General features: G+C 42.5%; 1 protein-coding gene across 3 annotated transcripts in view; it reads right to left on the bottom strand.

The window, feature by feature from the left end:
- The window catches only part of OCRL (OCRL inositol polyphosphate-5-phosphatase), a 56636-nt gene that overhangs the window by 23207 nt on the left and 18296 nt on the right, over positions 1-15133 (bottom strand). For all 3 annotated transcript variants that reach the window (XM_072626546.1, XM_072626548.1, XM_072626547.1), the window contains exons 9-13: positions 14045-14146; positions 12945-13059; positions 6248-6364; positions 5962-6143; positions 3810-3921 (exon numbers count right to left, since the gene is read on the bottom strand). In XM_072626546.1, coding sequence (XP_072482647.1) covers positions 3810-3921; positions 5962-6143; positions 6248-6364; positions 12945-13059; positions 14045-14146 — 628 coding nt within the window. The remainder of the gene's footprint in view (positions 1-3809; positions 3922-5961; positions 6144-6247; positions 6365-12944; positions 13060-14044; positions 14147-15133) is intronic.

Below are 15133 nucleotides of genomic sequence, written 5' to 3'. Positions count from 1 at the left end.
CATCCAGCCATCTCTCTGAGCTAATGGGGGTCAAGGATAAAATGGAAAAATTAAACCTCTTGGCTTCTACCAATCATCTTTACCCTCTAGGGATGGGGTTGAATTTCAAGCTCCTCCTCAATCAATTATTTTTACCATGGTGATACACAAGTAGCGAAATTGATTAGTTTGAACTTTACTCTCTTTGCCTAGGAGAGCAAAATGGCTAAAAGATGAACTACGCAGTAGAAGAGAGAAAGAAAAGAAAGGGAGGGACATATCAGTCCTAGAATTAACCATAACACGAATGTGAAGGTAGAAGTTGACAAGAGAAGTCTATGTACTTTTAAGGACAGGGATTCAGAGAATCAGAGAATGCTGGAGCCTACAAGGGACTTAAGAGATAATGTAGCCCAATTCCCTCATTTTATAGCTTTCCCTCCAACCCTCTTAAGTTTATTCAATAATTGCCAAGTATTTATTAAGTTTTTACTATGTGCCTCTAAGCTGAGAAACCCACCTCCTACTTCAGTGAAAAAACGATGCCATTCACTGACAGTTCCTCTTCTCTCCTTGTCATCTCATATCACTCAGAAGTCTTCCCTCAACTTCTCCTTTACACCTTATCATCCTCACTCTATCACTTATCCTCAATCTCCCCTGGCCTTCTAGCTACTATCCTCCTGCCAACAAACACACCTAGTCTCCCCTCATGTGATCTGCCCATTGCTATGAGCTAGCATCCTCCATCTTACAACTTTCATGTCTCTACTTCCTCTTTTCTCATTCTCTTCTAAACATTCTGTGGTCTGGCTTCTTGCCTCATCATTCAACTGAAACTGCCCTCCCCAAAGTCACTGATGATCTTTTAATTGCCAAATGGAATGGGGCTTTTTTCAGTTCTCATCTTTCTTGACCTCTCGGCCTGGCTTCCGACAAGGTTGACCATCCTTTTCTGAATACTCTCTTCTCTCTAGCTTTTGTGACACTGCTTTTTCCTAGTTCTCCTCCTACCTGTCTGACTACTCCTTCTCAGTCTCCTTTATTAGATCTTCAGCTTGTGGGTGCCCCAAAGGTCTGTCTTTGGCCTGCTTCTCTTCTCCCTTTAAACCTTTCTCACTCAGAGTCTCATGAGTTCCCACGGATCCAATTATCATCTCTATGCAAATGATTCAGATTTATTTATGCAGCCCTAACCTCTTTCCTGACTTCCAGTCTTTCACCTCCAACTGCCTATTGGCCATCTCTCACTGGCTGTTCCATGAGTAATCTCAACGTGTCTAAAACTGCACTCATCTTTTCCCCAAAACCCTCCCCCTCTTCCTAACTTCCATCTTCCAAATCACCCAAGTTGATGACCCTAGGTGCCATCTTTGACTCTCATTTCTCCTTGGACCTCTCACATCCTATCTGGTGCCAAATCCTACCTTCCCAAGTCCCATACCTTCTCTCCTCTGACATTGCTACCACTCTGGGCCAGGCCCCCATCACCTTGCTCCTGCACTATTTCCATCACTTTCTGGTGAGTGTCCCTCCCTACTCTAGCCCATCGTCCACTTAGCTGCCAAAAGTGATCTTCCTAAAGCACAAGTCTGACCATGTTACCCTCCAACCTCAATTTATTAAACCTTCAGATAAAATCTTCTGCCTTTTCAATTCCTTCCTAGCTTGGCCTCTTCCTACCTCTGCAGCCTCCTTATATCCCATTCCCCTCTGTATATTCTATGAGGCAGTGACACTGGCCTCCTTTGCTATTCCTCCAACAAGACAAGTTCACCTCCTAGACAAGACATCTCCTGACTCCATACCTTTTCATTGGCTGTCTCCCATGCCTGACATACTCTCCCTCCCTCATCTCTTCAACCTGGTTTCCTGGTTATTCAAGAAGCCTACCTGCTCTCCCGCAAATGTCCTGTCTTTCCTCGATTCCTCCAGCTCTCAGCCAAAGTCTCACCATCTGCATGAAGCCTTTCCCCATCCCTGTTAACTGCACCTTCCCTGCTGTTTATTATCCCTAATTTAAGCTCCAGGGAGCTTGTTTGTACACAGGCGTTTGTACACTGTCTCCCTTGGGTGTCACATCAGTGGTACCTCAAAAGCAACATGTCCAAAATGGACATGTCGTGATCTTCGCCCTTAAAGCCCATCCCTTCTCCAAACACCCTCATTTCTGTTGAGGGCACTACCATTCTCCCAGTCACCAGGTTCACGGCTTCAGTATAGTCCTTGACTTTGTTCTGTCTCTTACCCTCTTATCAAATCAGCTGCCAAATCTTTTCTCTGAAACACCTGTCCCTTTTTTCAATATTCATAGCCACCACCTTAATTGGAGGGGGGGGGTCTTTATCACTTCTGGACTATTACAACAGCATTCAAGCTGTTCTCTCTCCCCTTTCCAGGCCAATCTCCACACAACTGCCAAGATAATTTGCCTAAAGTAAAGGTTTCCCTATGTTACACCCCTGCGCAGGAAACTTCAATGGCTCACTATTCCCTCTAGGATCCTTACACTGGCATTCATTCCTCAAGTGGTCCTTTACAATGTGGCTCCAGTCTCCCTTTCCAGGATTCTTTCCCACATATTCTGGCTTTCAGTCAAACTAGCCTGCTTCCTTTTCCCTAAACTTGGTACTTCATCTCTTGCCTTTCTGCCTCTGCAGTCTGTTCCCCATGCCTGGAACGAACTAGTTCCTCACCTCTTAGAACTCTTAGTTCACTTCTGATAAGACTCAGCTGCCTTGCTCTCTCCCTCCTCAAGTTATCTCCTTACATGGTAGCCCACCCCATAAAATGGAAGTGCCTTGAGGACAGGGACTGGTTTTTGGTTTGGGATCCCTGGCGCCTAGCACAGATTGAGTCCCTCATAAACATTCGTTGAATTGAATTAAGTGACATGCTCAAAGTTTCCCATCAAGCTGGGGCCAAGCTTGGTTCTGAAGTCAGGTCTCCTGACTCCTAGGCTCGTCCCTTCCCACAATACCACACTGGGAAATTCCAACTGTGTGCCTCCTCTCTAAGGGAAAAGGGGTTAAAAAAGCATCTATATAGTATCCACTTTGTGCCAGGCACCGTTAAGCACTTTTTAACAAAGGTTATCTCACTGAGAAATGCTCAAGTCACATTTGAGACTCGAAGACAAATTCATTGCCACTGAAAAAAAGAATAAATGTCAAGCTTCCCCAAAACTGAGTTTTACAGAAAAATTTCAGAATCAGTTTCGAAGTCTTCCCACCCTTCACTAGCCTGCTCTCATTCCCCACAGCACATCAACCTCCACCATCTGGCTGAGGCAAACGCTTCTTCTGTATCCCCACCGATCAGCACACTTGGTTCCTCCCTCCCATTTTCTGAGCCTGCTAAACCATCATGGAAGAGTCCTGCCTCCTCCCACAATCCAACCACACCTCTCCCCCTCCTTTAAATCTGGGCTTCCAGGAAGCTTTTCCCAATCAGCCCACCCCATCCTCCAGGCCCATCACTTATCTAATTTCTACTGTACAGTATGTCCATTTTGGCTGCTCTATTAGAATAGAAACTCCTTGAGATAAGAGATGTTATCTAATCCTTAATGCAACCCATTCCCCAGCATCCAATGCAGTGGCATAGAGCCTGAGTGGGGCCACAATCCATATGTGCTGAACAACTGGCTGTTTTCACAAGATTATACACACTCTTCCCAAATCCAGGGCTCCCAGAACAGGCCTTCCACTCACTTTCCCAGCTTAGAAAGCCACCAGGCTTCTCCCTCATTAGTCACTCTCTTCTCCTTCATACCCCAAAATTGATCTCAGAGAATGGCTTGAGAATGGAAATGAGGGTCATTTACTCACCTGGTCCAGTTTCAAGAGTTTCTGAAGTTCATTCCTGTTAATAAGCGTTTTCACTTCATTGGCATCAGGCATGCAGAGTCTATAGTTCAAATCTCCCAACCAGATGACAACACTGAGGGGAAAGACAAACACAAGAAAAAAAACCAGGAATGAACAGCCAAGTTCAAGCACAGTGCTGAGTACACCTCGGCCAAAAAGCTCCCTAAGGGCATCTAATGCAAGGAGGGGTGGCTGCTGATGCTATGTAATTCATCTAGCATCTTTTGGCCCAACCCAGAGAGGCCTGCCTTGCAAATCCCTACAGAGGGCAAAAATCTGTACCCAACAAAGATAAAGAGCTGCAAAATTACTGGAAAAGCAGGACCCTCCCTGCCACCCCTAACTCCACTCCCATAAACCTGCCCAGCCTCGAATCTGGTGGGGCAAAGAATCCAGGAGATGTGCAAGAGATTCAGGAGCCAAGGAGTTAGAAGACTAAAAAACGAGATGTATTTCTCAAACCATTTCAGACTTTTGCCAGGCCCTCAGCAGGGGGGAAACTGAAAGTCTGCTCTAAGAGCTTTTCCTGCAGCAGGACAAGCAGTGTCAGGGCTCTCCAGTGGTGGGGCCCCCTATTTCCAAGGTCCAATTTAGCTCCAGGGCTGTGACTTTCATTGACTCATTCTGCCTGGGAGTTCCACTCCTGGCATGGGAGATAGTAATCTGCCATGCTATGTGGCGCCTAACCTTTGTAATACGTCCTCTAATTGACTAAAAAATGAGATGTATTTCTCAAACCATTTCAGACTTTTGCCAGGCCCTCAGCAGGGGGGAAACTGAAAGTCTGCTCTAAGAGCTTTTCCTGCAGCAGGACAAGCAGTGTCAGGGCTCTCCAGTGGTGGGCCCCCCTATTTCCAAGGTCCAATTTAGCTCCAGGGCTGTGACTTTCATTGACTCATTCTGCCTGGGAGTTCCACTCCTGGCATGGGAGATAGTAATCTGTCATGCTATGTGGCACCTAACCTTTGTAATAAGTCCTCAAATATGCTGCTTTGATGGGAACCCTGTGGGGCTCCTGAAAGTGTCTGCACATGAGTGTTATGGAGCCTGAGGTGAACTTCAAAGGGCATTCTCACATCAACTGTCTGCCTCAAGTTCCACCTCCAAGTGGTTATTTAGGAAAACCTATTAAGGTGGAAGGGACCTTTGCGATCATTTAGTGCTTATTTTAGAGCTGAGATAACTGAGGCCCAGAAAGCCCAAGTGATTTGCCTACAGTCACACAGTACAAAAGGGTTGATCTAAGCTGTGTTTTCAAATGGAGAGAATCCAGAAAAAAAATCAAAGGACTCTAAATTCTGAGGCTTTGGTCTTTACCACTATGGAATTTAGTCTGAATTCCCATCATCAGGCCAGTCTGGATATGAGCAAATATAATCATTATCCTTACCTACCATTCCCCCAAGCCTCATCTGATGTTGCTCCTGATATTCCCAGATCTCTGTATCCTGGCTCATCTGATGCCTCAATTGGCTACTTAACTCATCTCATATCCCCTAATTTCCTTAATTACATTTCAGTCACACACACACAACCTTTCATGTCCTAACTGTTCCACCACTGACAATCCATTCCCAACTGACTTCTGTCTATTACTAACCTTCACCTGTAAATTAAGCCATGGGCTTTACTAATCACTCACATTCCCTTCCCCCTCACCCCCTACCCAACATCTTAAAAATCTTCCATATTTACTTTCAAAATGATTGCTTTCTATCCCCTTCAAATTCCTACCCCTAAGATTTCACTCAGTCGAACCATTCACAGAACAAAATCTCCTAATGATGCCTGCCAAGAGACCTCTTCTGTATCCCTTCCTGAGTTCCCACAAACAACTAACACCTTGAAACAATCCCAAAGCTCTGTAAAGAGTGCTGGGTATGGAATCAGGGCCTCTAAGTTCAAACTCTGGCCCTTTTGCCTCTAGATGTATGATTCTATGACCGCTAAGGTCCTTTCTAGATCTAAGCCTATGATCCTAGGAGACCACTGCTCCTGAGATCTTCTCCTTCTGATCTATCTTATCAAATTATATCACTTCATCCTTTTATAGAAAGGTTTCCAACTGATCCCATCATGCCCCTGGGAAGCTAAAGCAGAGCAAGATACTCACTCATGCTTCATGATGTTTAGATGACCCTGATTTGGGACCAAGAAAGTCATTCGGGAACAGATGTCCTTATAATCCTGATTTCGACGTTCAAAGTCTTCCACATGGGCAGCCAGATGGGAATTGACAATGCAAAATGTAGTGTTGTGGAACAAAAACCTCACAGCAACAGCCCCTTTGTTACCCTGGTAGGAAGAGCAATTATTTCCAATAATCACAAAAGCCAAGAAGCAAGGGTATTTCACATAAACGCAGATAAATAGTTCACTTTCAACCCGAAGCAACTTACCATTTTTCCCATGAGTCCTGTTCCCACAGTTTCTGTTACAACATCATGGAGGTATTTACATTGGTCCTTTTTGGCAAATATAAGTAGCATCATCCCAACCAGGCGGACTAACTGAACCTAAGAGATGAGTAGAGGGGAGCATTTAAAAGGTTAGCAGGAATACTCATCATTAAGATTACTTGTAAGTGTTGAGCACTTTAAAGTCTACAAAGCACTCTCTTCCCACCAACTCTACAAAGTAAGGCATTTCAACAGGGTCAGGAAGGCCCCAGTAAGGAAATGCATTTAACTGATGCAGATCAGAAATCCGTCTCAAACTTCTGATGTTAGAGTATTGTCTTGGGAACCGAGCAGTAAAGTCACCTGTCTGAGGTCACTTAACTTTAGAGTGTGTTAGAGGTAGGGCTTATACTAAGATCATGAGATTTAGATCTGACCTTAGAGCAGGCCTGCACAAACTTCGACCCACGGGCCTGCATTTACAGATGAGGAGAGTCAGGTGTTTCGGACTCCAGTGCTGGTTTTCTATCTACTTCTATGCTGCCTCCCAACGACGATTATCCATTTTACAGCTGAGGAAACTGAAGGTCAGGAGTTAAAATGACTTGTCCTTGATAACTAATGAACAGCCAACTAATAAGTGCCCACACCAAGAGTTGAAAATTTTCACACCATACGGCCTCTTTCCAATATCTATAATATCTCGTGGTCAATTTTATCAAGGAACTGATTCCTAAACCTGAATCCTAGAAAATTTTTTTCTTTTTCTGTTTTATTTTAGACTCAAACACTAGAACACAAATACAGAATAGAGAAAAGAAACAAAAACTTATTATAAATTTAAATATCATAACTTAAATACAAAGTAAGAGAGAAAAAAGCACACCATGTGCAAAACAGAACATAAGGGAGGATTCAAAATATGTAACAATAAATTTTCATTTCAAGAAAGCCTGTATGATAATACACGTTGTGTTGAGAACTGTCCATTTTTTCTTTGCTTCCTTGTAAGTTTCTTTTGTTCCCCCCTACTCCACCCCAGGCTACAATTAAGTTTGGATAGATTTCTCTATAGCTATGTATACATATATACAGACATATACTTTTCCGAATTCTACTGCTGATCTTGTTTTTATGTTTGTGCATATTTCTTGTTTCCTATCCCTCCTGCCCCCTCTACTTCAACCTGCTACCTTGCTCTCCCATTACTGGCCTATCCCCCTCCAAGATTCTCTCCCTGAAACTTTTTATTCTTTAAAAAGAGTCCATTGGAAAAGGAGGATGTAAATATCTGGAGCGAGCAAAACATTTCATTCTCAATGGCACCTGGGCTTCTGAAAGCTATGCCAAAGGACTGTGAGCCTGGGCAAGGCCTGTGCCAAGCTGGAGAGTTGTCAAGCACAGGAACTTCAATGCACTGTCTCCTTCTTGGGAACAAGTGTTTTAGGGTTTTGTGGTTTTTTTATGGGGGGAGGTGCACAGAAGCCCATGAAGAGCAGCCAATACAGTAAGGAGGGGGCGATGATCTGCATCGGTGGGGGAACCAGCCTCACAGATGAGAGAACAAAGACTTAAAGGATTAGCTTGAAATTCAGCTACCACAAAAAAAAGCTGAAAAGAGTCTGAACTCGTCCTGGCCAAATGTCTCCTTTTTACTGCACCATTTTCACTTCTTTTTCCCAAAAACCATTCCATTCATGAAATGCCCTAATCCTTTTCACTCTAGTTATCTTGCTTTATTTTTTTAAAAAACACATTTTATTTCTTTTTCTTTACATTGAATTTATTCATCATCAGATTTATTATTTATTAAATTATGTTGTTTTGGGGGCGGAGCCAAGATGGCGGAGTAGAAAGACGCACATACACATAGCTCCGAACCCACAAGCCACAGAACGGCTAGAGGGGACCAACCCACGGTGAATTCTGCACCCAGATGCCACGGAATATTGGAGCGAGGGAGATTTTTGTTCCGGAGAGACCTGCAAACCTCTCGCGGGGGGTCCTTCGCGCTGCGGACTGGGCGCCGGGATTGGGAGCTGAGTGCAGCCCTGCAGCGGCCGCGACACCGTGAGGAAAAGATCTGAACGGGCTATGGGGACAAGATATCCTGCGGCCACGAGGGTCCCTCCACCCACAGAGGGACCTGCAAACCTCTCGCAAAAGGTCCGTCGCGCTGCAGACACGGAGCCCAGCCCGGACCTGCGGTGGCCGCGGCTCCGAGAGGTACAGATCTGAGCAGGCTTTAGGGACGGGATCTCCAGTGGCAGCACAAGCCCCCCGACCCACAGGTGACGAGGGTCGGTGGGAGAGTCTCTTTGTCGGGTCGAGAGGGGAGTGGGGTGCCCCCATGGCTCGGGCCCCCCCGGGAGATAGAAGCTGAGAGGCGGCTGCAGACAGGGGCTCCCCAAGTGGGCAGGAGCCTGGATCCATTGTGGAAGGTCTGTGCATAAACCTCCTGAGGGAACTGGGCCTGAGAGGCAGCCCTGCCCCGACCTGACCATCTGAACTTAATTCTCACACTGAATAGCAGCCCTGCCCCCGCCAAAAGCCCTAAGGCGGGAAGCAGCATTTGAATCTCAGTCCCCAAACGCTGGCTGGGAGGACCAGGAGGTGAGGTGGGTGTGAGGAGAATATTCAGAGGTCAAGCCACTGGCTGGGGAGAATGCCCAGAAAAGGGAAAAGAAATAAAACTATTGAAGGGTACTTTCTCGGAGAAAAGACACCTCCTCCCTTCCTTTCTGATGAAGAAGAACAATGCTTACCATCAGGCAAAGACACAGAAATCAAGGATTCTGTGTCCCAGCCCACCCAATGGGCTCAGGCCATGGAAGAACTCAAAAAGAATTTTGAAAGTCAAGTTGGAGAGGTGGAGGAAAAACTGGGAAGAGAAATGAGAGGGATGAAAGAGAAGCATGAAAGGCAGATCAGCTCCCTGCTAAAGGAGAACCAAAAAAATGTTGAAGAAATTAACACCTTGAAAACTAGCCTAACTCAATTGGCAAAAGAGGTTCAAAAGGCCAATGAGGAGAAGAATGCTTTCAAAAGCAGAATTAGCCAAATGGAAAAGGAGATTCAAAAGCTCACTGAAGAAAATAGATCTTTCAAAACTGGAATGGTACAGATGGACGCTAAGGACTTTATGAGAAAGACAGATATCACAGAACATAGCGTGAAGATTCGAAAAATGGAAGATAATGTGAAATATCTTATTGGAAAAGCAACTGACCTGGAAAATAGAATCAGGAGAGACAATGTAAAAATTCTGGGACTACCTGAAAACCATGATCAAGAGAAGAGCCTAGACATCATCTTCCATGAAATTATCAAGGAAAACTGCCCTAAGATTCTAGAACCAGAGGGCAAAATAAATATTCAAGGAATCCACAGAACACCGCATGAAAGAGATCCAAAAAGAGAAACTCCTAGGAACATTGTGGCCAAATTCCAGAACTCCCAGGTGAAAGAGAAAATATTGCAAGCAGCTAGAAAGAAACAATTCAAGTATTGTGGAAATACAATCAGGATAACACAAGATCTAGCACCCTCTACATTAAGGGATCGAAGGGAATGGAATAGGATATTCCAGAAGTCAAAGGAACTAGGACTAAAACCAAGAATCACCTACCCAGCAAAACTGAGTATAATACTTCAGGAGAAAAAATGGTCTTTCAATGAAATAGAGGATTTTCAAATTTTCTTGATGAAAAGACCAGAGCTGAAAAGAAAATTTGACTTTCAAACACAAGAATGAAGAGAACCATGAAAAGGTGAACAGCAAAGAGAAGTCATAAGGGACTTACTAAAGTTGAACTGTTTACATTCCTACATGGAAAGACAATATTTGTAACTCTTGAAACATTTCAGTATCTGGGTACTGGGTGGGAGTACACACACACACACACATGCACACACGCACACATACATAGAGACAGAGTGCACAGAGTGAATTGAAGAGGATGGGATCATATCTTAAAAAAAAAATGAAATCAAGCAGTGAGAGAGAAATATTGGGAGGAGAAAGGGAGAAGTTGAATGGGGCAAATTATCTCTCATAAAAGAGGCAAGCAAAAGACTTATTAGTGGAGGGATAAAGAGGGGAGGCAAGAGAAAAACATGAGGTCTACTCTCATCACATTCCACTAAAGGAAAGAATAAAATGCACACTCATTTTGATAGGAAAACCTATCTCATAATACAGGAGAGTGGGGGACAGGGGCACAAGCAGGGTGGGGGGGAGGATGGAGGGGAGGGCATGGGGAGGAGAATGCAATCCGAGGTCGACACTCATGGGGAGGGAAAGGATCTTAAGAGAATAGAAGTAATGGGGGTCAGGATAGGATGGAGGGAAATATAATTAGTCCTATACAACACAACTAGTATGGAAATCTTTTGCAAAACTACACAGATTTGGCCTATATTGAATTGCTTGTTTTCCAAAGGGAAGGGGTGGAGAGGGAGGGAGCTAAAGAAGTTGGAACTCAAAGTGTTAGGATCAACTGTAATGTTCTTACTACTAGGAAATAAGAAATACAGGTTAAGGGGTAAAGAAAGCTATCTGGCCCTACAGGACAAAAGAGAAGATGGAGACAAGGGCAGAGAGGGAGGATAGAAGAGAGAGCAGATTGGTCACAGGGGCAATTAGAATGCTTGGTGTTTGGGGGGGGGGGATAAAAGGGGAGAAAATTTGTAACCCAAAATGTTGTGAAAATAAATGTTAAAAGTTAAATAAAAAAAAAATAAATTATGTTGTTTTATCATTGCATACTTATTTTGTTATTTATTTGTTAGGATGATTTGTTAAATTTGTTATTGTTTTTACGTTGCCCAGACTTCTCCCAGTACTCCTCCTTCGCAGACAGCCATGCCATATAACAAAGAACATTACTTTAATTTCAGGCACAGAACTACAGATGTGGCTGAAATGCAGAGAGTCTGGGGACATGCCAGAAAGAAGGAAAGCATATGAGAATGAAATATGCCAACATCTTCAGGAAGCTGATACCCAATGGGAGCCTTCAAAAGAGGTGAGATGAAAAACTGGTAAATAAAGGTAACGCTTTATTTAGCAAGCAAACTTTGGCATATAGGTCTTCTAAAGTTCAATAAGCTATCCCACCTTGCCAAAGAATATTGCTCACTGTTCTTCTTGGGAACATAGGAACAGATGAAAGGGCCCTTAGAGATCATCTAGTTGCAACTTCTCATTTTACAGATGGAGAAACCAAGGCCCAGAGAGGGGAAATGACTTGGTTAAGGATAAACTGGTAGTAAGTGGCAAACTTGGGGTCTTCTGACCCCTAAATGCAATGCTCTTTCCCCCTATACCTCACTGGTTTATAGGATTTTAGCACTGGAAGGCACCTAAACAACCACTTTGCCTTAGACTGAATACAGAATATAGTATTCAGTTCTAGAGGCTACATTTTAGGATGCACATTGATAAGCTAGAGAGTATCCAGAGGTCAACCAGGGTGCTGAAGGGCTTTGAGCTCAAGCCCTGTGTGGCTTTGGTTGAAAGAGATGAGGACAATTAGTTGGGAGAAGACAAGACATGGGGGCAGGAGTGATGAAAGGCCCACAAAAGCCATTTTTAAGTATTTAAATTGCTGTCATGTAAAAGCAGATTAGAATTATTCTGCTTGGCTGCAGAGTGCAAAAGGAGGTACTATGGGGAGAAATTCAGAGAGATACATTTTTGAAAATCCAGGCTGTCCCAAAGTGGAATGTAGACTTCTAGCTAGATGCCCGGGTCAGTGGTTGCATCAAAGTCCTGAGACACTTCATTATTTCAAGAAAAGCAAGAAAGTTACCAAAAAAAAAATCATCACGACAAAAAAGAGGACAAAGTGAAGAAATCCTCACAAGGAACACTTAATGGGAAACCAGCAGAGAATTATGAAATGAGCCAACAAAATAAGAGGTCCTAAGACACTGAGGAAATACTAGGGGATAAAAGAAAGAGAAGAGAAAGCTCCCAGTGAAAGGAATGCAGTGTAGCCGAAAGGCCTCAGCAGAGGGCCTTCTAACTTTTTTTGGACCCTGGACCCCTTTAGCTGTCAGTCTGGTGAAACCGAGGATCCTCTTCTCAGAATACAGCTTTCAAAAGTATAAAATAAAATACCCAGGACTACAAGGGAAATCAATTATATTGAAATATGGTGATCAAAATACTTTGAAGAAAACTCAAGTTCCAAGTTAAAAACTTGCTGCTCTGGAAAGAAAATGCAACAAGTACAAATCTCTCCAGAGTAGCACTTAATTTCCAATTTAAAAAAGGAAAAAAATTCTAAAAAGAGAAAGGAAGAGAAATTCTAACTCTGAAAGAGAATTAAAAAAAAATTATAAAAGATAAAAGTATAATTGGCTGCCTCAGAAGGTAGTGAGTTCCTCTTCACTAGAGGTGATTCTTGTTCAGGTTCAGAGACCTAAGAGCCTCTGTAGGAAGGGCCTTTCCAACTTGGGGGTTCTGTGACTTTCTGAGTAAAATATCTAAGTCTGACCATATTATCTGAGAACAAGTTCAGTGTTGGGGTACTCTTTACCCAGGTAAAGGATAGACTGGATCAGTTTGGCATTTCTCTTTATTCCAGGCTGGAAGAAATTCATTTTCAGCTACCCTATTAAAGCAAGTTATGAATCAGAGAGAATTTGCTGGTAAATCCCATGCTGAAGAAGAAAATTCAACTGGACTCACTTTCTTATACTTGGATTTGTAGTGTAAGGCTCTGTCCACAGATGTCAGCCACTCCTGCTCCTTTGTAGACTCAAAGTAAAAGAAAGCTTCCGTGCTTAAATCCAGTTCTTGAAACCTAATAATAAGGGGATATAGAGATTAATACATACTGCTTCACCTACTTCTAACCTACTTCTTCTCAAGTCTAGAAATACAAGATGAAAAAGGGGAAGAGAAAAAGAATCAGTACTTTCCTAGAAATGTTCTAGTCACTTTAGCATCCAGTGATGACATGGAACTTTCTTTTCTGAGTCTAACATTGTATTTAGAAGCCATACCAAAAAAAAAAAAAAATTCACTGAATGTTATGTATTTCTAAAAGGTGGTAAACAAAGAGTTTGGCTTTGAGATCTGAGGAAATCATTGCTACAAAATTATCTCAAACTTTGGCTTTTAAGATAAAAAAATCTATATAAAATATTCATGAAAACTAGATTTTTAATGGCAAAAAGTTGTAAACAGCATGAATCAATGATTGAGAAATGACTCAATAAATGGTGGTATATCAATGAAAGAGAATGTTATTACTGTGCCAATTATAAATAATACAAAGAAATATGGAAAGACTTACATGAAGATATAATGAAGGCAGAATCAGACCAATTCACTTACAAATAAATATCAACCATGTGAAAACAATGACAGTAATGAAACCCAACAGTTAAAGAAAAGGAAAACAGGAGGGGGATACAGCAGCAAGACATTCTTCTTATTGTCCTAATAAAGTAAACATACATAAAATTTAACTAATTTGAGTGATTGGTTTTATGTTTTATAGCCACTTCTAAAATTTGATTTGCTAATGGTCACTAAGTTTAGAATTTGAAAATTTGTCCTCAAAGTATAATTTTCTATGGAATTGTCTGTTTCCTTATGTTGTATATGCTACCAGTCTGTTTGCAGTCATATAGAACTGTTCCTCACGCTGCCAACTCACACTGCTGGTTTTTGTAGATCTTGAATGTTTAACCAAAAAGATATTTCTAAAGAAGTAAAACCAAGAAAAGGGACAGATTGGTCCCAATGAAGAGGCAAAAGGAAATGACAACAGGGTCCCTTACCCAAGGCAGTAAATATCTGGAGGATCAGTATCACAGTTCAGCCAGGGTTCCAAAGCACTGTCTGGAGACTGACCATTCACATTCCATGTTCCAACAAAGAACCTGGCATACACCAATGACCAAAATGAATTATTTTAAAAAACAAAACAAAAATCCAAATATGAATTAGTATAAATGCTTTCTTATGTTGTCCATATTGGAGGATGTAGCACTTGGGGAAAATAGTTATTTCAAACAAGATTTCAAAATCTGGCCTGATATGCAAGCAAACACCCCTGTTCCGGGCATCCACGAATACACATGGATATGCTTTCTCCCATTCATCACCTAAATTGTTTTCTTTAGGAAAATCTACCAAAATGAGCACTGTAAAGAGTACTATAATGAGCACACATTTTTGCTAGCACTTTAAAAGTGCTAATACAAAACATTCACCTCACAATAGTCAATGCAAGTACAATTATTCCCATTTTACAGAAGAAGAAACTGAGGTTCAGCAAAGGGAAGTCTTGCCCACAGTCACAAAGAAAAATGAAGTTAACTGCACAGGACAATTTATTTACTTATTTATCATTCCCAATTCTTATATCTAGAATAATTAAGTAGCCACTTGATGGGAATAACTTGGAGACAACAAAGTTATTTTCATGTGTACTCAAAGTCTAGGACTTTTAAAGAGAGGTGGGAAGATACAACTTTATTGGAAGCTAGGGTCAAGTCTGCCACTTTTTTTTTTCCACAGGCTACCATGGGACTATACAGACCTGTGATTCATCAATGTGGGGAAGACCCCAGTGGGAAAACTCTCTCCAGCATACAAATTAGCAACTCATTTGTAGCTTATCATCTTTGAGAGTAGCTTTGGGGTACTTAGAGGTTAAGTGACTTGCTCCAGGTCACAGAGATAGTATGAGTCAGAGGGGAGGACTGGAACCAAGGCCTTCCTGACTCTTAGGATGGGCCTCAAACCACTGCTCCAGTGCTGCCTCATTACTATACATAGCATGCGTGTGCGTGCGTGCGTGCGTGTGTGTGTGTGTGTGTGTGTGTTCATCCTTCGTTGCTGAAGAAGACCATGCCATCAGAGAA

The sequence above is a fragment of the Notamacropus eugenii genome, chromosome X, assembly GCF_028372415.1.
Source record: "Notamacropus eugenii isolate mMacEug1 chromosome X, mMacEug1.pri_v2, whole genome shotgun sequence".
Taxonomy (NCBI): domain Eukaryota; kingdom Metazoa; phylum Chordata; class Mammalia; order Diprotodontia; family Macropodidae; genus Notamacropus; species Notamacropus eugenii.
This window is presented reverse-complemented; position numbering and strand designations above follow the sequence as displayed.